A 19,632-nucleotide genomic window follows, 5' to 3' on the forward strand; every position below is an offset into this window, starting at 1 on the left:
TTGATGTACAACTCCAGAAGAATATGGATGAATTTGTTGAATGATGTTTGCTGAAGAGACAGAGATAGAGAATGTAATATCGTGTATGGGCCAAATTGTCACACCCATGGGGTTGCCAAAAGGCTAATTACTGAATCAAGCTGCTTCATCATGTTAGTTGAACACATTTTGGTTTTCCTTAAGAGTTTTGTTCCTTTTGATGACACTTCTTTTATCCAAATGGTACCTTATCCTCTCAATCTGACACTTAACAACGAATGTTATCCAAAATGTATTTTTGGGTCACCATTTGATTTCCAACGTAAGGAAACTGGCGGAAGAAGTTATATTTAACAGAGGAAAATTTATGGGCCACTTACTGGCAGCTTTAGCAAGCGCAGAATCCATACCCTTCAGAGTTAGGAGACGAACACCACGACATTGGAATTCTTCACCCCTCTCTCTCATACACACACATGACAACAACCCTAATCAGCATTCCAGCTCTAGGTACCTTGAGTTGTTGCACAAATTTAAGGAGATGGTTAAAAATCATCTTGTTGAAAATGCTTGTTATTTACAAATAATTGGTTTGAGCAAAGATAATCCTAACAAATCGGGAGCACAGTAGTTAAACCTATATATATATATATATATATATATATATATATATATATATATATGCCCCTCGAACTATGGGATTTGGTACAATAATGCACTCCATTTACCTTTGCGCTCTAAAATGTCCCTGCCGTCAACCTATTGGGACTAAATTGCCCTTATTTTTAACGGCAAGGGTATTTTTGGCCCAATTAATGGACGGAGGACATTTTTGTATCAAATCCCATAGTTTAGGGGCATTTTAGGCCCTTTTCCAAAAAAATAATTAAATTTTATTTATTTATTACGTGGCACATTTTAATTTGAGAGTTTGAAAATTAATTATATCCCAACACAAAATTCGGATCCACCTAACCCACCCCGACTTAAAATGGTGACTGTAGTAACATCCTTCCCCGACGATGAGCCACCATTAATCTCCACTGTCCTTTCCTCTATTGAAACAGCTCAAAAACCTCCATTAAAACCACCACCGTAACAGCGCTCATCCAAATGGCCCATCGAACCACCATTAAATAGCCAATATTCTTGATAGTGTTACGGTGGTGGTTTTAATTATCCGTAATTTCACTTGAAACCAGTAACTACATAAGGGAAATTAATGGGAATGTTCATGTGGCAAAATTGATTACCCTTAATTTCACTTGAAACCCAGTTATTATATAAGGGAAATTAATGGGAATGTTCATGTGGCAGAAATGATTATCCACAAATATTCATTTTAAAAAATATTACACTTCATAACTGCATGAGATAACCATCCATGCATGTAAATTACTAATTCGTTTTTTTAACAAATTAGATTATTTGTCTACATAGAACCACCAGCCAAGAATATTGTCTAGTTAATGGTGGCTCGATGGGCCGTTTGGATGAGCGGTGTTACGGTGGTGATTTTAATGGAGGTTTTGGGCTGTTTCAATAGAGGAAAGGACGGTGGAGATTAACGGTGGCTCACCGGCGGGGACGGATCTTTGTTACAATCACCATTTTAAATCAGGGCGGATTAGGTGGATCTGAATTTTGTGTTGGATATAATTAGTTTAAGTTAATTTTAAAACTGACTAATTAAAACGTGTCACGTAATAAATAAAAAATTTAATTATTTTTTTGGAAAAGGACCTAAAATGCCCTTGAACTATGGGATTTAGTACAATATTGCCCTCCGTCCATCTATTGGGCCAAAAATGCCCCTGCCGTTAAAAATAAGAATTTAGGCCCAATAGGTTGACGACAGGGGCATTTTAGAGGAGAAAACTACGTATATATACATATTAAGGAGAAATAATTACGAAACGTGAACATAGCTTTTCTTATTTACAAAACATAAAGAATAATTACAAAACTTGACAGTGTATGAATACTGTATGAAGTCAAGTATATTAAGTCCAAAAAAATTTATTTTTTCTCTGCAAAGTGTATGATTAGTGTATGAATACAGTACGTATATTCATACAACTTTCATACGCGATTCACACATATTTTTCATGCTCACCGGAAAATAGTCAGATCTGGTCTTGTTTGTCTATTCCGGCGTTTCGCCATTGAAGCAACGCCGTTAATAGCACCATGCCGCCACCCCCGCTATCCTCTTCCCTCCGCCACCAGATCTTCGGTGTTTCGCTGTTGAAGCAACGCCGCTAACAGCGCCACGCCGAAGTGTATGAATACAGTACGTATATTCATACAACTTTTGATACTCGATTCACACATATTTTTCATGCTCACCGGAAAATATTTAGATCCGACCGTGATAGAGCATCGTACACTCGCATAAATCGAAAAACATAAATTAATTCAGAATAGAAATTTTGAAGAAGAAAAGAGAAAATGAATTACCTCAGGGCACCCCTTGAATGGCTAGAGAGAGAGAGTGAAGTCCAAATATGTGTGCTGATAATAATAATGGGACTAGCAAATTTAAGAGTGAACTCGTAGATCTGGAGGATTTGGCCACCAGATCTGGCCGTTTGGGTGTTGGAATGGTTTTTTTTTTTGTAGAATGTGTATTTGTATAGGTTTTGTAATGTTATGTTTTGTAAATAGAAAACCATCGTTACGTTTCATAAATATTTCTCCTTAATATGTATATATACATAGTTTACCCATTTTAGAGTGCAAAAATAAATGACATTTTTATACCAAATCCCATAGTTCGAGAATATTTTAGGCCCTTTTCCGTATATATAAAGAGAGAGAAAAGATTAAAGGTATAAGAAAGAAGTAAATAAAGTAGAACGCAAGTAGCTCCTAAATGTGCTACCTTATCTTGGGGTTAAATAAATAGATCAAAAAGAGACATAAACTATCCCATCTGTTAAATAGGAAAGAGTTACTCCCCCATTTCAATTTAAATGTCTTTTTTTTTTTTTTTTAGTCTGTTCCCAAAAGAGTGTCTCTTGTCTCTCTATATTTTGTAAGTTTTTTAATTCCAGCATACTACATGGTAAGTTTAAGACCACAAGATTCAAATAACTTTTTGCTACTTTACACATCTTTAATTTAAGATCACGAGATTTAAAACTCTCTCTTTATTTCTTTAAACTTTGTATCAAGTCAAACTAAGACACTTAAAATGGGACGGGGAGTTTTTACTAAGTGTTTATAGTAGTTGTGAAAGAAAAGAAACTTAGAGCCCGTTTGGATTGGCTTATAAGTTTTTAAAAAAATTTACAAGATGTTTTCAGCCAACTTTTTTGTTTAGTTAGTAGAACAAAAGTCATTTTATGCTTAAAATAAGCTCAAAAAAATAATTGGGTCCGTTTAACTTAACTTATCTAAAGCAGTTTATAAGCTAAAAAAAATAAGTTAGACTATCCAACTTATTTTTTTGACCTATAAATTATTTTCAGCTTATAAGCTATTTTTTTTTAACCCACCCAAACAGGCTCTTAGAGTTGGTGAGTCTATTTTGCAGGCGCTGGCTCTGAGTCTAAACCAGTAGGCAGTAACCACCGTTGTTGTTGTTGCAATGGCCATATTATGTCAGCCTCCACTCAATCTGAAGGTCTTCGCCTCCTCCTCACCCAATCCCTATCAGAATCCCTCATTCAGATTAAATGCGTCGGCTGAGTCCCGCACTCATGAGCCTCCAGCGGTTTTCACCTGTGTCAAGTCATTCGCTCCGGCCACCATCGCCAATCTGGGCCCGGGTTTCGACTTCCTTGGCTGCGCTGTTGACGGCATCGGCGACTTCCTTACTCTCCGTCTCGACCCCAACGTTCACCCTGGCGAGCTTTCTATTTCCGACATCTCCGCCGCCGGAAAGAAGCTCAGCAAAAACCCTCTCTGGAATTGCGCTGGCATTGCCGCCATCTCCGTCATGAAGATGCTCAACATTCAGTCTGTCGGTCTCTCTCTTTCCCTTCACAAGGGGTTGCCCTTGGGCAGTGGCCTCGGCTCCAGTGCCGCTAGTGCGGCTGCTGCTGCTGTTGCTGTCAATGAGCTTTTTGGCGGCCCACTGAACTCGTGCTTGCTGGGTTGGAATCGGAATCGAAGGTCTCCGGTTACCACGCGGACAATGTGGCACCTGCTATTATGGGGGGTTTCGTATTGGTCCGGAGCTACGATCCTCTTGAGTTAATTCACCTGAAATTCCCTCACGAAAAAGACCTCTTCTTCGTGCTGGTGAGTCCGGAATTCGAGGCCCCAACAAAGAAAATGAGGGCGGCATTGCCGCAAGAGATAAGCATGTCCCATCACATTTGGAACTGTAGTCAGGCAGGGGCGTTGGTGGCGTCTGTGCTGCAGGGAGACGTGTCTGGTTTTGGGAAGGCAATGTCCTCCGATAAAATAGTGGAGCCAAGGAGAGCACCACTGATTCCAGGAATGGAGGGAGTGAAGAAGGCGGCAATGGAAGCAGGGGCTTTTGGCTGCACCATAAGCGGAGCTGGGCCCACGGCAGTAGCCGTTACTGACAATGAGGAGACTGGGAGGGAGATTGGGCAAAGAATGGTGGGGGCTTTTCTGAAACAAGGCAAGCTCAAGTCCATGGCGATGGTGAAGAAACTCGACCGGGTTGGTGCCAGGCTTGTCAGTAGCCATCCCAGATGATTTTTGCTGCTTTTTCCAATCCATTAGCTTCACCTTTTCATAGGGATTGCGATTGTCAGAGACTGATCAAATTTTGTCCATTTGGGCGGGCTAGCTGCTTGAACTGCCAAGTAATGGGATAGCTTCAATTTTTGCCTCATCCTGCTAGTCTTTTGGCAAATTGGCATCCAATCATGACAATTCCGTGGTTATTAGCAGGTAAAAGGGGCATTTCGTGATACCTCTAAGTGTTGCGTGTGCTTCGGTTGGGTTGTCATGTAAGAAGAGCGAATGGTATCAACTCCTCTAGAAGTAGAATTTGCATTATCTTACATTTATACTTGACGTTCATTTTGCTTTTCGTATCCCTGCGAGTCTTCCCAGTCTTAACATCCGCCGAGTTTGAATCCTTGACATTTTATTGTAGTTTCATTTGCCTCAACTCTCATTTTGCTGTATAGCGCTCTATGTTTTCAACGTTTTCTAGCCCACATCTGATCTGTCTATGAGATACAATGCACTAGATCTACAACTCAAACCTTCTAGAGGTTGGCTTCTAACCGACCCTGTTTACTTACTTCATGTTCTCAATTGATGCATGCACTTGGTGCTGATGTTAAGGGAGCTATTTTACCTTTTTCTGGTTCTTTCCTCAACATAGTCAGTGAAAGAGGAGAAAGTAGGCGTTTGGACATGAATTGGTTGATATTTTTTATAAAAAAAATTAAGTTAAGTTGGAAACAAGCATTTAAAGTTGAACTTGTGTTTGAACATGAAAACAAAGGTGAAATTTTGTTAGTGAAGCTTGAAAAACTCAAGATCTTGTTTTACAAGTTACAAATTCCATATTTCAAGTTTGAAGTTGAAATAATGAGTCAATCGGATAACCAACATTTATTTGAAATAATGAGTCAATCTGATAACAAACACTTATTTGAAATAATCTTCAATTGAGACCATTCAACTCTCTAAAGCAAAACTAGATACATCGAAGGGACAGTTCTGCTATGGACAAAGCCAGCGCCTTAACTGATCGTATAACAGAATGATTAAAGGACCTTTGAGATTCAGGAGCTCTTTAAGCTTTTTATTTAATCACCACAAGTTATACTTAAAACAGATCAAAGCTAACACCCTTTCCGGCAATTCAGCAGAGCTTTTCACAAGTATGAATACTAATCAACTGAGCAAAACTCGAACCAAACATGGACAACTGGAGATAGAAATGTGGAAACTGCAATTATAATTGACAGGATATGGGTCTTAAAACTCATCCAAAAATCTTGTACTGGTCTACACAACTCATAAAACTGAATAGCAAAAACCACTCTATCCGACAAGGAAACCATAAAACAAAGCAAATTCAAGGCACTAGGCAAGGCAAGATGTCAAACAATCACATTAGTTAGCAGCAGCAGCCTGCTTTGCACCAAGAGCAAAGAACTCCGAAATCACCTCAAGAGGCATCCCCTTGGTTTCAGGCACTTTCAAGAAAACAAATATCCATGATATAACACAAAAGATGGCAAATATCCCAAATACACCGGCAAGGCCAATAGAAGACAGCATCACGGGTAGGGTGTAGGTAACAATAATATCCCCGATCCAGAATACTAGGGCACAGATGGCAATGCATGTACCTCGGACCCGAGTTGGAAATATCTCTGAACAGAGTATGTTGGGAATGGGCCCGATCCCCATAACAAATGCGCAGAAGTACAGAACAACACAAACTGTTGATATAGCAGCCTTTGCAACAGTCCCCATAGTCACTAAGTTTCCAATGACTAAAGCAACAAGGGCAATTATTAAGATTGGAATTGTGCCTAGCAGCAGACTCCTGCAATACAACAATGCACAGAAAGGCAGGGATAGTAATCAGATTTGAAGGACCGGAACGTAAGGACAACAGGACATCCATTCACTCTTTATTCAGCCTTGAACACAAAGTAACCATCCAATGCTAAAATCTACTATATATACGAGGAGAGAAAGGAAGCTAAGGTCTATTTTGTGAGAAGCATTGTGGAGGAGAAGTTGATACATTTACCAAAGCAGATGTACAAACAAAGATGGATGAGAGGCCTCGTCTTAAAATGAGTGGGAACGCTTCCCAGAGGCAATAAAACTTCCTTGAACTCTAGATCAACAGTAAATTAGAAGCAGGTCAGCATGCAAAAATGAAAGGATTTGAATACTTTCTCCCTTTAGAGGAAAACAATTTAGTGCATGGGAAGGTTTCTTTTTCCTTGTATGACCAGACCCTGGTTTGAATGGGAAGCCTCCCACTACATCTTGCTACCATTATACTTTTCAGTGCTAACAATGGCAAAGGGCACCTCAATCTTCCATCTGCCGGAGCATAGAATTTTTGCAACATCTCCATCACTCCATCTCAATCTAGCGAACAGTCTACTGCAATGGAGATACATTGCATCCAAATTCCAGACATGTCTATTAAAGGAGGGGCTTAGACCTTTAAAGAGAGAAGGGGGTAAAGAGAAACACCACACTATTGGAGATGAGAAATCAAACCAAAATACTTTGCAAGCCATTCGGACAAGGCACGAAAGAGTTCAGAGGAGGAGGAGGAGAAGTGAGTGAATTGAGAGGTTAGTTTGAGCAGCATTGTATGAAAAACATCATATTCACGTTTGTTCAACAGTAGTTACTCAAAAGGAAGTTACCTCCTGCCAGAGATATCCATAAGCCTCATGGCAACAGCTATTGCAGGGAGCATTAAGAAATATGTGATTGCAATCATCAGCAGAGATGCAGAAGCAGAACTGATGCCAATGTTTGACAACAGAACTCCTACACCTGCTTGCTCAAGTATTTGCGGAGCGTAGTACGTAACTCCATTTCCTGAGAACTGCATAAACAACAGGTCCACGTAAGAATGTTACAAAGGAAAGCAGACTGTTATGATACAGCATCTATCACCATATGTGTCCTATTAACCAAGCTGACACTGGCATTCTTGTGCAAGGATGCCGAATCAAGAAGTGAAATAGAAAAATCCCGAAGATATCAGAGGTAGGGATATCTTAATCACTGCTATTATATTTTGTTCATGCCACCTAACAAAAACTGACACATTGAAAGTCACTTAGCATCGACTGAATTCTCACCAATATCCATCTATGTGAATGCTCAACATACATCACCCTATTAGTTATCAAGTTGTTTTATTGTTTTGTTGGTTCACATGATCTATTACATGCTCAAGATATATAGTGGCCGATCACAACATATCCATGTCATCCCTTGATTAAGGTACAATTCAAGACGAACAGTCTAACCTCTTATGATTCTGCGGAGAAATTTCCCCAAAACTTAACCTATCAACACAAATTTTGGTCGAAGGTGGGAATACAGGTCCAAACAACAATGTCGGGAAAGAATTTATGTACTACACTTCTTGAAGAAATGAATATGCTTCCAATTGACTCTTAGCTGCATAAAATCTCCAGAATCACAGTTGAGACCGAAACTGCGCCAAATGGACACTCAAAAGCTTCTAATATATAGCAAGAACGTTACTGATTTCAAGAAGGAACATACCCAACCTGCTAAAGAGCAAGGCTGCTCACGGAAATGCAAGGAAGAAAGACATCAGTTACACTATATTCTAGTAATATCAGCAATTACCTGCTGAAGTAATTGCATCCCCGCGCCAACAATCAATGCATGCTTGACTCCTGGTTCAAACAAATCGCTCCAACTGGGCCCTTTACTAGATGCTTTGGATGGATGAATCATAGCTGGTCCAACAGGATGTTGATCCATCAGATCTTTTGAATATAAAGCAGGCTGACTCACCAAAGCAGCAGCGCGGACAAATTCACCACCACCTGGCATATCACCCCCAGTAAGAGAAACTAAAGATTCCCTTCGAATTCCCTGAGTTCCACCCTCATGCAAATAGATTCTTTTAAAACCTCCCTCCTTTCCATCATCACCTTCTCTCTCTGTCCATTTCCATGCAAGCTGCCATCCACCACCAATGCCAGCACTGCTAACTGGCTCACCATCATTACCCTGCATTATGCTAAAAATACTTCCATGGGATGGAGGCGGAACCATGTCCTTTTCCAAGCTTGTTGTCTGACGTGATATAAGTGGGCTCTGCAAATTGTCATCAGATTCTTCAGCTGCAGCCTCAGATGCATAATCATCACCCTCAATGGCAAGGTTTTCTTCATCCCACTCTTCATTTTTTGTTTGATTTCCAGCAACACTAAACATGCTGCCCAGATGTGGAAAGAGCATGCTTCCCTTACTTCCTGCATCCGGAAGCTTCTCATAAACACTGCCAAACAGAGCGACAACAGGGTCCATGAGGGGCACATTATGTGCAAATGTGCTTCCTTGCCGAGATGCAATACCAAGTACACTTTGCCCAGTGACAGGCCGAGCAACCAAAGAGCGTCCCTGTTCAGGCCCATATAACCTAATTTGATCTTTTTGAGCACTTGGTTCCTGGTCTTCCACAAATTCATTTGCTGGACCAATAATGTACTCCTCCACAGATGTTTCACCACCAACTCCAAGTCCCTCAACTAGCAAAGCCATTTCCCCTTCAAATAGAAGTTGCATCAATATTAATACCTGGCAGATAGTAACTTTGCCATTTTCTTAGGAAACCGATGATCACTGATAAACTAAAGGAACTGACCAGCACTAAAGTCAAATGCACAAACATGAAAAGTTTATAGATACTTCCAGAGCAGAAGGCAAGATGTCATATGCATTTTACCTTGAAAATTCCATGACTTTTTCCACCTCTACAGAACCAAGCCAGTACAATCACCAAATTTTACTGTTCCGACTATATGCCGAAGTAAATACTGAACTAAATGACGTAGTATAGTCCACGTACTTGGCCCATGTAAAAGACAACTGGGCCTGCTAAAGACATAACTAAGTAAATAAAAGTATATCTTATCTAGCAACTTAAGCTTTTAGATGAGGTCAACAATTATTACTATTAATAAAATCAATTTAGGAAGTAAGGAAAGACCTTGACAACATCTTTGTCAGAGAAAATAAGAACTCCCCAATTTTGTGTGGCTTATCAATCTATACACTGTATAATGTATCAAAATTCAACATAATCAACAGAGCATCTTGCTCTTCCATAAGTCTAAAATTCTGCATCATTTAATTTGCCAGGAAAGAACTATTCAAGAAATAGGAGAACATTCAAGGAGCATACTGATAAAAAGATGCAATATCTCATAATTCTCTCGTGCCAACTTATGTAGCACTTCAACTGGGATTCAAAAACCTGTTTACTACATTAATACTAAAATAAAATATCAAATTAGTAGTTGCAAAGCTTTGAGTCTGCATTGACTAATTAAATGAATTTAAATTATTGAAACTTAGGAAAGTTGTATACATAATATTACTAGTTGAATGTTGTCAAACAATTTTGAATGTCTCAAAATTGAAGGAATGTCATATAAATTGGGACATCGGGAGGATGACATGTGGAGAAGAACCCAGGCGTCATAGAATTGGATAGACTCTAAAATTTTATCTTTTATTAGTTTATTAGTTAGCTAGCATCCAGAATCATAGTTAATCTACCTCACCAAATAAAGATAGACTATAGAATAAGCAAACACCAAAAAACACAAAAAAAAGGAAAGAAATACTTGTGCTGGTTGGGACTTTAGATTAGAAATTAAATTTGTCAGGTTATTTGTTGTAACTCTTTCTCAAGATCTGATGATCGAGAAAAGTTCTAAAGTTGGAGACTGATAAATCAGTTAAGTCCTTTTATGAGAAGCTTCTGGTTAGGGCAGAGGTTAGTTTTCCACATAACTCGATTCCTAAGGTGCCGAGGAATGTGTGCTTCTTTGCGTGGTTAGCTACTAGAGGGGTGATTTTGACGGCGGAGAATCTTAGGAAATGAAAGGTTGTCAACATGAGTTGGTGTTTCCTTTGTAAGGAGGCCGGTGAGGACATGGATCATATTCTGCTACATTGCAAATCAGCCAAGAGGTTGTGGGAGGATATCTATAGATGGTCTGGCGTTTCTTGGATAATGCCAAGATCCGTGAAGGAGTTGATGTTCAGTTGGAAGAGCAGGGCTAGGAGAAGAAGGCACAAGGCTTGGAATGTTACTCCTATTTCTTTAATGTGAGTCAATTGGAAAGAGAGAAGTAGGAGAGCTTTTGAAGGGGGTGGAGATAAGCTTTGATCATCTGAGGAGTAGTCTCTGATCCCTTATTTTCTTTTGGTGCACCCATGTAGTTCTTGTTTGTATGGAGGATTGGGTGTCTTTTGGAGAGAACCATATTTTGTAGGTTTCTCCTCTTTTGGTATACCTCTTGTATATGGCCAAGTTGGCCTTGTTATTATTAATGAAAACTTTTAGTTGATCAGGAAAAAAAAAAAAAAAAGATAAATCATCCACTTCTCAAATGACTTAACTACTGAGTTTTATTATAGAGCTATTTTAAAAACCCGGAGGAAGAAGAAGCAAAGTAATATTATGAAATTTATAGCAATTACAAAACAATCACGTCATTATATTCAATGACTAAGAATATTTTTTTTCAAAAGTATATATGCAATTACTAAGATCACCTTCTATTATTTATGTGTCCTTAGTTCGAAATTTCCTTTACAAACTAGCCATCCTATAATACCAAGAAAATTTTGTTATTCAGAAACATCCATAGTTTTTATTTTCATTCATAGCAGTGTTGTTTACCTGATATATCCAATACCTGAATTCACTTTCTATGCATTTTTGTATATAATTAACTAGCAGTATTACTAAATCTTCAATTGCTAAGTCTTACAAGGGGGGAAAAAAAAAACTAATCAATTTAGTGAACCTGTCCAGATGCAAACTACTTGGGGGATAAATTGACTATAGAAAATACGCCAATTTGCTTATGAAAAGCCATCTAAATGCTAGGTCAGCCATCTAAAAGCATTTGTTCTAGGTTGCAATATCTTTTGCAAATTTTATGATTAAAAAAAATCAAATACAGATTCCATGAGCTCACCGGATACATCTTCCTGCCCGCGGAGCCTCTGCAAAACCTGCTTTGCATCTAGCATTCTCCCTTTACTCACAAGCCATCTGGGAGACTCCGGCAAGTAAAATATTGTCAATAAAAAATACAGAATGGAAGGGATGGAAAGTACACCAAGCATCAGTCTCCAAGGAGGAGAACTCATCAACGAGATGCCAAAAACCATGCAATATGAAAAGAACATGCCGAGACAGCCAGTGAACTGAGGTAGAGTGTTCAATAAACCCCTTATCTCTGGTGGTGCTGTTTCAGATATATAAATAGGGACAAGAGTAACTGCCAAACCAACTCCAAACCCATCCAAAAGTCTTGCCAAAAGTAGAATGTAGATATTTGGAGACCAAAGCATCACAAGGCCACTAACAAAAAAAAGAACCGAAGAAGTTATGAGCAAGGGACGACGACCAAGCCAGTCAGCTAGTGCACCAGAGCAAGTTGTAATCAAGACAGCACCAATAAGTGACATGGCAACAATAAGTCCTTCCATAGTAGGTTGTGTTTCCAAAATAAATTCCTTTTTAATGTAGAGAATGGACCCTGTATTTTGAAACAAAAACGAGTAGAGAATCATAACCAGTTGAAAGATATCATCAAGACTTTTAAGTAACATCTAAGGACGGCAAGAACGGAACGGATAACCTTGTTAGAAATCCGAAAAAATTATGAGAGTGACGAGTGCACGAGATACCAGATTACATACAAAGGCAATAAGATTTTGAAGAGGAAAGATGGAGTAACATCACGAGTACCAAGTCTAAAGTGGAAAACCAAATCAGTATTGAAGAGATAGGGCATATGTGAAAAGATTACCAGCTATAGTGGCATTGTCCCATCCTTGCAAGAAGCTGCCAATTGCAGCAGCAACTGCTACAAGCACAGCTCCACTCATTTCCTTTAAACGAAACTGACGATAAGATTTCGCCAACTTTGTCAGTGATTCAGCGCAGATGTAAACTCGTATATGTAGAATGAAACACAAACATCGATCGGAAACTGAATTCGCATAGATAGACCAAGTAGACGAAGGATTTAAAAAAGATGAAGCCGTTTACCTTAAAAAGTCGTCTCGAGCGAGAAGGAAGGGGGGGTTTTCAAGAAAGGCGAATCAGTATGAATTTGATGAGAGAGAGAACATGCAGGAAGCGCGATCGTCGGCTGTCTATCTGCACCTGAATTTCAGAAAACGACACGAAACAGCTGAGGGGTTTTGGAAATTAGGAAAGTAAAGCAAAGTACAAAAGAATTATACTTTATTATTGGGAGCCCTTGGTAGGGTGACACCTGCCACCAAGTAAGCATCTTTCGTTGCGCCCCTCGATTCGCATTCACACACTATTATACCACTTACTAACGTTTTCCGGCTCTGCTAACAGTAGAATGAATTGTACACTTATATATATATGATGAAAAGGGAAAATCAAAGGAGTAGGTTTTGCGATAATACTAGTAGTGAAAAAGACGCATAGGCTTAAAGGAGGATTGACGTCCGCTCTGCATCTAATTCGTGCATCTGTCTTAAATTAAGGTGAATCTCCAGCTTGTTCTCCATTATCATATCATACGGTAGGAAAAAACAAAAACATAAAAGAAAAAGCAGTTTAACCCTCTGTTTGGATGAGGGTGGCCGAGTCAATAGTATTTTTCCTTGGTCTTTCGGGGAAGAATAAGAGCCTGTTTGGATGGGCTTAAAAAAAGGAGCTGATAATCTGTTTTCAGCTTATAAGCTGTTTTAGATAAGTTAAGCCAAACAAATTCAATTTATTTTTTAGATTTATTTTAAGCATAAATATATAACCCCTAAAATGACGATCCAAACGTTTAGGTATACTTGATGTAATGAGCCGACGTTATTGTACGTAAAAATATATATTAAGTTTTATATAAAATATTGATATTTCGGGGTTTTGAAACATAACTAATCTTTGCCCAAAGTATGAAAAAAAACGTGATTTTCGATAGCTTAAAAAAAGAAAAAAAAAATACCCCTTTCATGCACAGAATCTGTGCGTGAAAGGACCAAACTTAAAAAGTTACAGTTTGGTCCTTTCACGCACAGATTCTGTGCGTGAAGCCTAGTTTGGTTCTTTTTTTTTTTAATGGGTTAGTTTGGTTCCAAAGTTTTTTTTTTTTGGGTTAGAAAAGTGCGGGGCTCTCTACATATATGAGTGATTTTGAAATAACACATAAATGATCTGTATTGTAGAGGGTCATTTAATCAATTCACCACCCCCAACACGCCACAAAATCCCATGTAAAAACGTCCAACATATTTTTCTTCTGTTCAACTGCAATATGCAATAAATATCAATTTTTTCTCTTTAATTTGTCCAATTTGAGAATTAAAAATGTTGAACACTAATTATTACTAGTACTAATACTACATCGAGGAATAGTAAGTTTATTAGTACTATGACTTCTTTTCTCTTAACATAATTATATTTTCTAACAGAAACATCACAAAACTTTTACCCTACTAACACAAATTTTTTTAATGCAGGAAAATCCAATTTCCAGTGAATAAATTCTTAAATTTTATTTTAAATTTAAGAAATACAAACTCAATTAAAAGAGAATTGATCCGACCCAACCCAAAATTTATATGCAAAAATTAAAATACTATTCATATCATTTGGAGTTTTACCTTTGACACACCCCTTAAAAAATTACTTATTCCTAAAACTTTAAATGAATTTTAAGGGCCTGTTTGGAAAGTCACCCAGGTAATTGGAATTGTGTGTAATTATACAGTTTGACCTATTTATTTGACCAAGTAATTACACAGTTAAATGAGAATTGGCGTAATTGACAAGGTGTAATTACACTCTTCAATTGTCAAGGGGGAGTTGAGAATTGGGTGTAATTACACCCGGTATTTACAGGGTTACTTTTTAGTTTGTTTCTTTTTTATTTATTTTAATTTCTTTTTATTTTTAATTTAGTTTTTATTTCTTGTATTTTAATTTCTTTTTACTTTTTAATTATTTTTATTTAAATGTATTTTTCTTTTTATATTATTTATTTTTCATTTCCTTTCTTCCCATTCTCAACCTTTACTTCTTGTGGTTCCATGTAATTGCTCGTATTTTTTTATTTTTTATTTTTTATTTGATTCATTTAGCATAATCGTGTTATTATTCTAATTTTTAAAACTACACCTCTTAATATTGCAAAGAATGAGTCATTAACAAACTCGGCATATAACGAGTGACGTTATTAAAGTAGAACTTACTTAAGTTAAGTTACGTTGAACTTACTTATGTAATGTTGGAATTTGACATAAGAGTATTATGTTAAACTTTTTCTTTTGGATTTTGAATTTAGGTTATATTTTCAATTTTAAGTTATTTGCTTTCACATTGGATGTTGTTTATTTCTCACTTACATTTGATGGATTTTTTGTATCAAACATTTGAATAATGTTATTGTTATGGCATTATGTTTATAAATATATTTTTTTTGTCAAATATCCAATCCATAACGTTCTCACAAAAAAAAGTCTTCTTTTGAGATATAATTAATAAAAATTAAACATTATTAATTTGAAAAATATCTATCAATTATTTTTTATAATATTAGTTACAAATATAAGAGTAACTAACTTAATAATCATTTATAAAGGCAAATATTTTTTAAATATTAATTTTAAATATTTTATAATTAAATTTTATTTTTAAATTAAACTAAATGTGTAATTACACTTGTGCAACCAAACAACACGCTTGTAATTAAACTGTAATTACGTTATGACAAACAAACAAGTCGTTATAATTACACTACTTTGTAATTACTAGACTGTGTAATTACCACCCTAGTAATTACACCAATTCTAATTACCAGGTGGCTTTCCAGATAGGCCCTTACATTTGTATAAATATATAAAGCATAGAGATTCAAGTTAATACACTTATTCTATCGAAATATTCACACGTTGAATCTTAATTAACCATTGAAGCAAAAAGTCTTAATTATTTCTTGAAGCTCTCACATAAATTGTTCCTCAACATGTCATGTGTGGTGTGACATTTAAATAATGCAATAGTCCAAGTATTGAATGGTATTTAAGAGTGTAAGCATAAGTGTAATTATCATTTAAGAGTGTAAGCGTAAGAGTAATTATCATGTAACTCGAATTCACTCTTTATATTTATCAACTTACAAAATATAAATTTAAAAGGGTAATTTAGTTCAAATCTTTCTTTAACTTTTAGGAGTAAATAATTTCTTTAAGGATGTGACAAAGACAAAACAAAAAATAATATGGACTGAAGGGATAGTATTCGAATTCCTGCATATGGGTTTTGGATGGGGTGCGGATTGTTCTCTTATATAAAAATAAAAAAGGTCAAATTCATCGATAGCCCCTTGTGGTCGTCAAGATTTTTCACTTAGACATCTCAACTAAACCACGTTTCATTTAGACACTTTTTACTGACTTGGCAAATTGCATGATTTTCACACAAAACAAGCTAGTGGAAAGACTATAAAAATAGATTTTTTTTTAAAAAAAATCTTTTTATTTCCTCTCATTTTTCATCTTTATTTTTTTTCTCTTTCTTCTCCACTTAATATTCTACCACTAAAAAACCTTCCACCATTACTACCCTGCTCCACCGGAAAAAATGAAGACGACCATCATTCTTAGAGAACATTGTATAAAATCAAAATCAAAAATGAATTTTAGGTTTTGAAAAAAAAAAAAATCACCCACCCCCTGTTCGTCTTCTTCTCCGGCGAAACCCCCCCCCCCCCCCGCCCAAAATCATCTTCTTCTCACCGACCCCTTTTTTTTTTTTTTTTTGAAAATTTCAGCCTAAAAAAAGAAAAACAAATCTAAATAGATCTAAAAAAAAAATTACCGGAAATTTTTCCAGCAAAAGCTATTCATTTTCCGGCGAAAAGTATGTGGAGTTTGTTTAGATTTTTGATTTTTTTTTCCTTTTTCTCATAATTCATTTTTAACTATTAGTTCGGACCTAAATGCCACATGTAATCAGTTAATTGGCTACTTTATCACGTCATCGGCGAGTGTGTGTCGCACACTCTTTACATATTTGACTGAGTTAGCGAAAAGTGTCTAACTGGCACGGTCGGGCCCTACCTCAACTGTCTAAATAAAATAAGATTTAGTTGAAGTGTTCAAGTAAAAATCTTGACGACCACGAGGGGTTGTCGATGGGTTTGGCCAGTAAAAAAAATTGTAAAAAAGATTTTTACCCATCAGAAGTTGAATTTTCTGGCAATAGTGATTTTTTGTTAGTACACTGAAATTTTGTAATTTTTCTGTTCAAAAACATAATTATGTAATTTTAGTAAATAAAGGTCATAGTTATGTCACCACATGTGAAATTTACCCCTACTATTTATGTTAAGATTCAATAGCTCAATGTTAATGATATGTATTTTCTACGACTCGTAGAATTTGAAATTAACAAGAGTTAGATGAGTTTTTACTTGGATTTTGTCTTACCTAAATAAACTTACATATGTCTATTCGATAATGGAGTACATTTGACCGATGCTATAACATGTTAATTCAAAAGATATATTTTGAACCCACAAAAAAAATTAATAAATAAATAAATAAATCAAAAGCTATAGGAACACCTATTCTCTTAAAAAAAAAAAAATCACAAATCTATATTTTGATAGTAAATGTGAAATTTAGCCCTTATGCCATCAACTTTATTCTTTGGGAGTAATATATGACTTTAATGGATAGTCATTTATTCTTGTTTTACAATACTGCAACTCAAATGTTTCCAAATAAATGGTAGTATTAAAGATACAAAATATGCAATGAAAAGAAAAGCTTGAAATAGAGTATAAATAACAATAAGTTGTCTTTTATCGTTTGTTTTGTAGCGACGACTTCTCTTTTCTTTTATTTTATTTTTCATTTTTTATATCTATATGCTACAGTGATATTAGAGTTAGCTGAGCAACATGACAAGATGAAAAGAATAATGAGTACTCAAGAATAATTGCACTGTAATTATTTAGACTAACTCAAGTATTGAATTAATTATAACTAATACACTGCCACTATTATGGTGTGTGAGTTTTTAGCTTAAAAAAAATAAACTTTGAGAATCACAAAACAGGACATTCATTAGTGGACAAAACACACTCTAATACGCGGTTAAGACCTACTTTATGTCATCAATCCAAGGTTGATTTGTACATAAGGGATACTTTGCCAGTATTTAAATTTGCCAGGCTTTTGATATTTGTACGAAATTGACCACCTTAAGTTAAATTATAAGAAATTTAGGTTAAATTACCCTTAAGTTTATTGGTGGTAAAGAGCCGTCCGCAAACGCAATCAAATTCGATAAACTGTTGCATGCAAATCATAATAGTCGGTATGACTTCATGTTATCTTCAACCTAGTTTTTTTGTTGGATTACTCGCAAATCATGTCAGATCATCATTATTTCAAAGTTACAAACAAAGAAGAATAAATGCAATTCAATCAAAAACTATAGCATGGAAATCATAACAGACCAATAGTATGACTTCATGATATACTCAAGGGAAAAAGTTCAAATATGTCATTGAACTTTTCGAAATGGCTCATTCATGCCACTCGTCAGTAATTGGGCTCATTTATGCCATCGTTATCACTGAAATGGCTCATCCATGCTACTTACCGTTAACAGCTCAAATGATTGATTTTAAAATACCAATTTTACACGTGACCTCTAATTAGAAATTCACATCGCCAAATTAAACCAACCCAAATTAAATGAAAACCCGACCCAGGCCCAACCGACCCCAAAAACACGACAACAGAAACAAAGAAACGTTAAACACAAAAAATGCTACATGTTCAAGATAGACACTACTACTGACTTGTTAAACAAAGATTGTGGACAAATGTAGAATAATAATATTGGAACACCAAAATAAAAGCAACAAGTCAATCACGTAACCCCACAAATCTTCAAAACCTCAACTCAAAACAAGAAGTTATGAACATCAGCCAACAAACTTTTTGAAAAATTCATTTGGGTTAAAAGGGTTCTGGGTGGATCGAGTTATATTTTAATTTGGGCTAGTTTAATTTGGCAATGTGGACCTTTAATTGGAGGCCACGTGTAAAATCTGGTATTTTAAAAAACCATTTGAGCAAGCAAAAGTGGCATGGATGGCCCATTTTCAAGAAGGCAATAATAAACATAAATGAGCGCAATTATTAATGAGTGACATCAATGAACTATTTCAAAAAGTTTGATAGTATATTTGAGAGTTTTCCAAAATCTAGTTATCATGTTGGATTACGAAAAAATGATATCAGATTGTCATCATTTCAATATACAAACAAATAAGAAAAAAAAAACATTTCGGAATTGCGAGACTTCATATTATATTTAACCTAGTTGTCATTATTGGACCACTCGCAAATTATGCCGAAACGTCATGATTTCAGAGCTAGAAACAAAATAGAGAAAAAAATGTAATTCCTAATAATTTGTAATATCAGGGTAAAATAATTTAATTTAAACTTCTCTTATTATTTTTAATAAGAAACTAAAATTGTATCATAAATCATAATTAAAATTGTATCATAAATCATATTTTAAGGACTAAAAATTAACGTGGCAGAGTAAATTGTTCGACCGAATAAAAGAGCATTTAAAGGTGAATTGACCTTGGATTCGATGGCCATATTCCCACGCGCCCATGTACTGTAGAGAGCATGCTTTATAAAAGGGAAAAGGGTCAAAAATACCCCTCTACTTTGTAAAAAGAGCTAAAAATATCCTCCGAACTTATTTTGGGTCAAAAATACTCCTCCCATCCTTAAAGTTTTCAAATATACCCCTGTCTTGATGAAAATTATCCACCAAAATAACCCGAAATTATTTTTTTAAACCCGACTCAACTAAATAATAACCCATAAGATTCCCTTATTCCCCTAATACGTAGGTATGAAGTTTGA

General features: G+C 36.0%; 1 protein-coding gene and 1 pseudogene across 1 annotated transcript; one reads left to right on the top strand and one right to left on the bottom strand.

Annotated features, from left to right (window-relative positions):
- The first annotated feature begins 3,500 nt into the window (after positions 1–3,500).
- LOC132065235 (homoserine kinase-like) lies at positions 3,501–5,074 on the top strand (annotated as a pseudogene).
- Positions 5,075–5,858: 784 nt separating this feature from the next.
- Positions 5,859–12,897, bottom strand: LOC132065234 (monosaccharide-sensing protein 2-like). The gene is made up of 6 exons (XM_059458521.1): positions 12,740–12,897; positions 12,501–12,605; positions 11,661–12,227; positions 8,284–9,212; positions 7,320–7,504; positions 5,859–6,472 (listed from the first exon to the last, which is right to left on the bottom strand). The coding sequence occupies exons 2-6, from the start codon at positions 12,577–12,579 to the stop codon at positions 6,034–6,036; spliced, it is 2,199 nt and encodes a 732-aa protein (XP_059314504.1). The 5' UTR covers positions 12,580–12,605; positions 12,740–12,897; the 3' UTR covers positions 5,859–6,033.
- Positions 12,898–19,632: the final 6,735 nt, after the last annotated feature.

This window comes from Lycium ferocissimum, chromosome 7, assembly GCF_029784015.1.
Source record: "Lycium ferocissimum isolate CSIRO_LF1 chromosome 7, AGI_CSIRO_Lferr_CH_V1, whole genome shotgun sequence".
Classification (NCBI taxonomy): Eukaryota; Viridiplantae; Streptophyta; class Magnoliopsida; order Solanales; family Solanaceae; genus Lycium; species Lycium ferocissimum.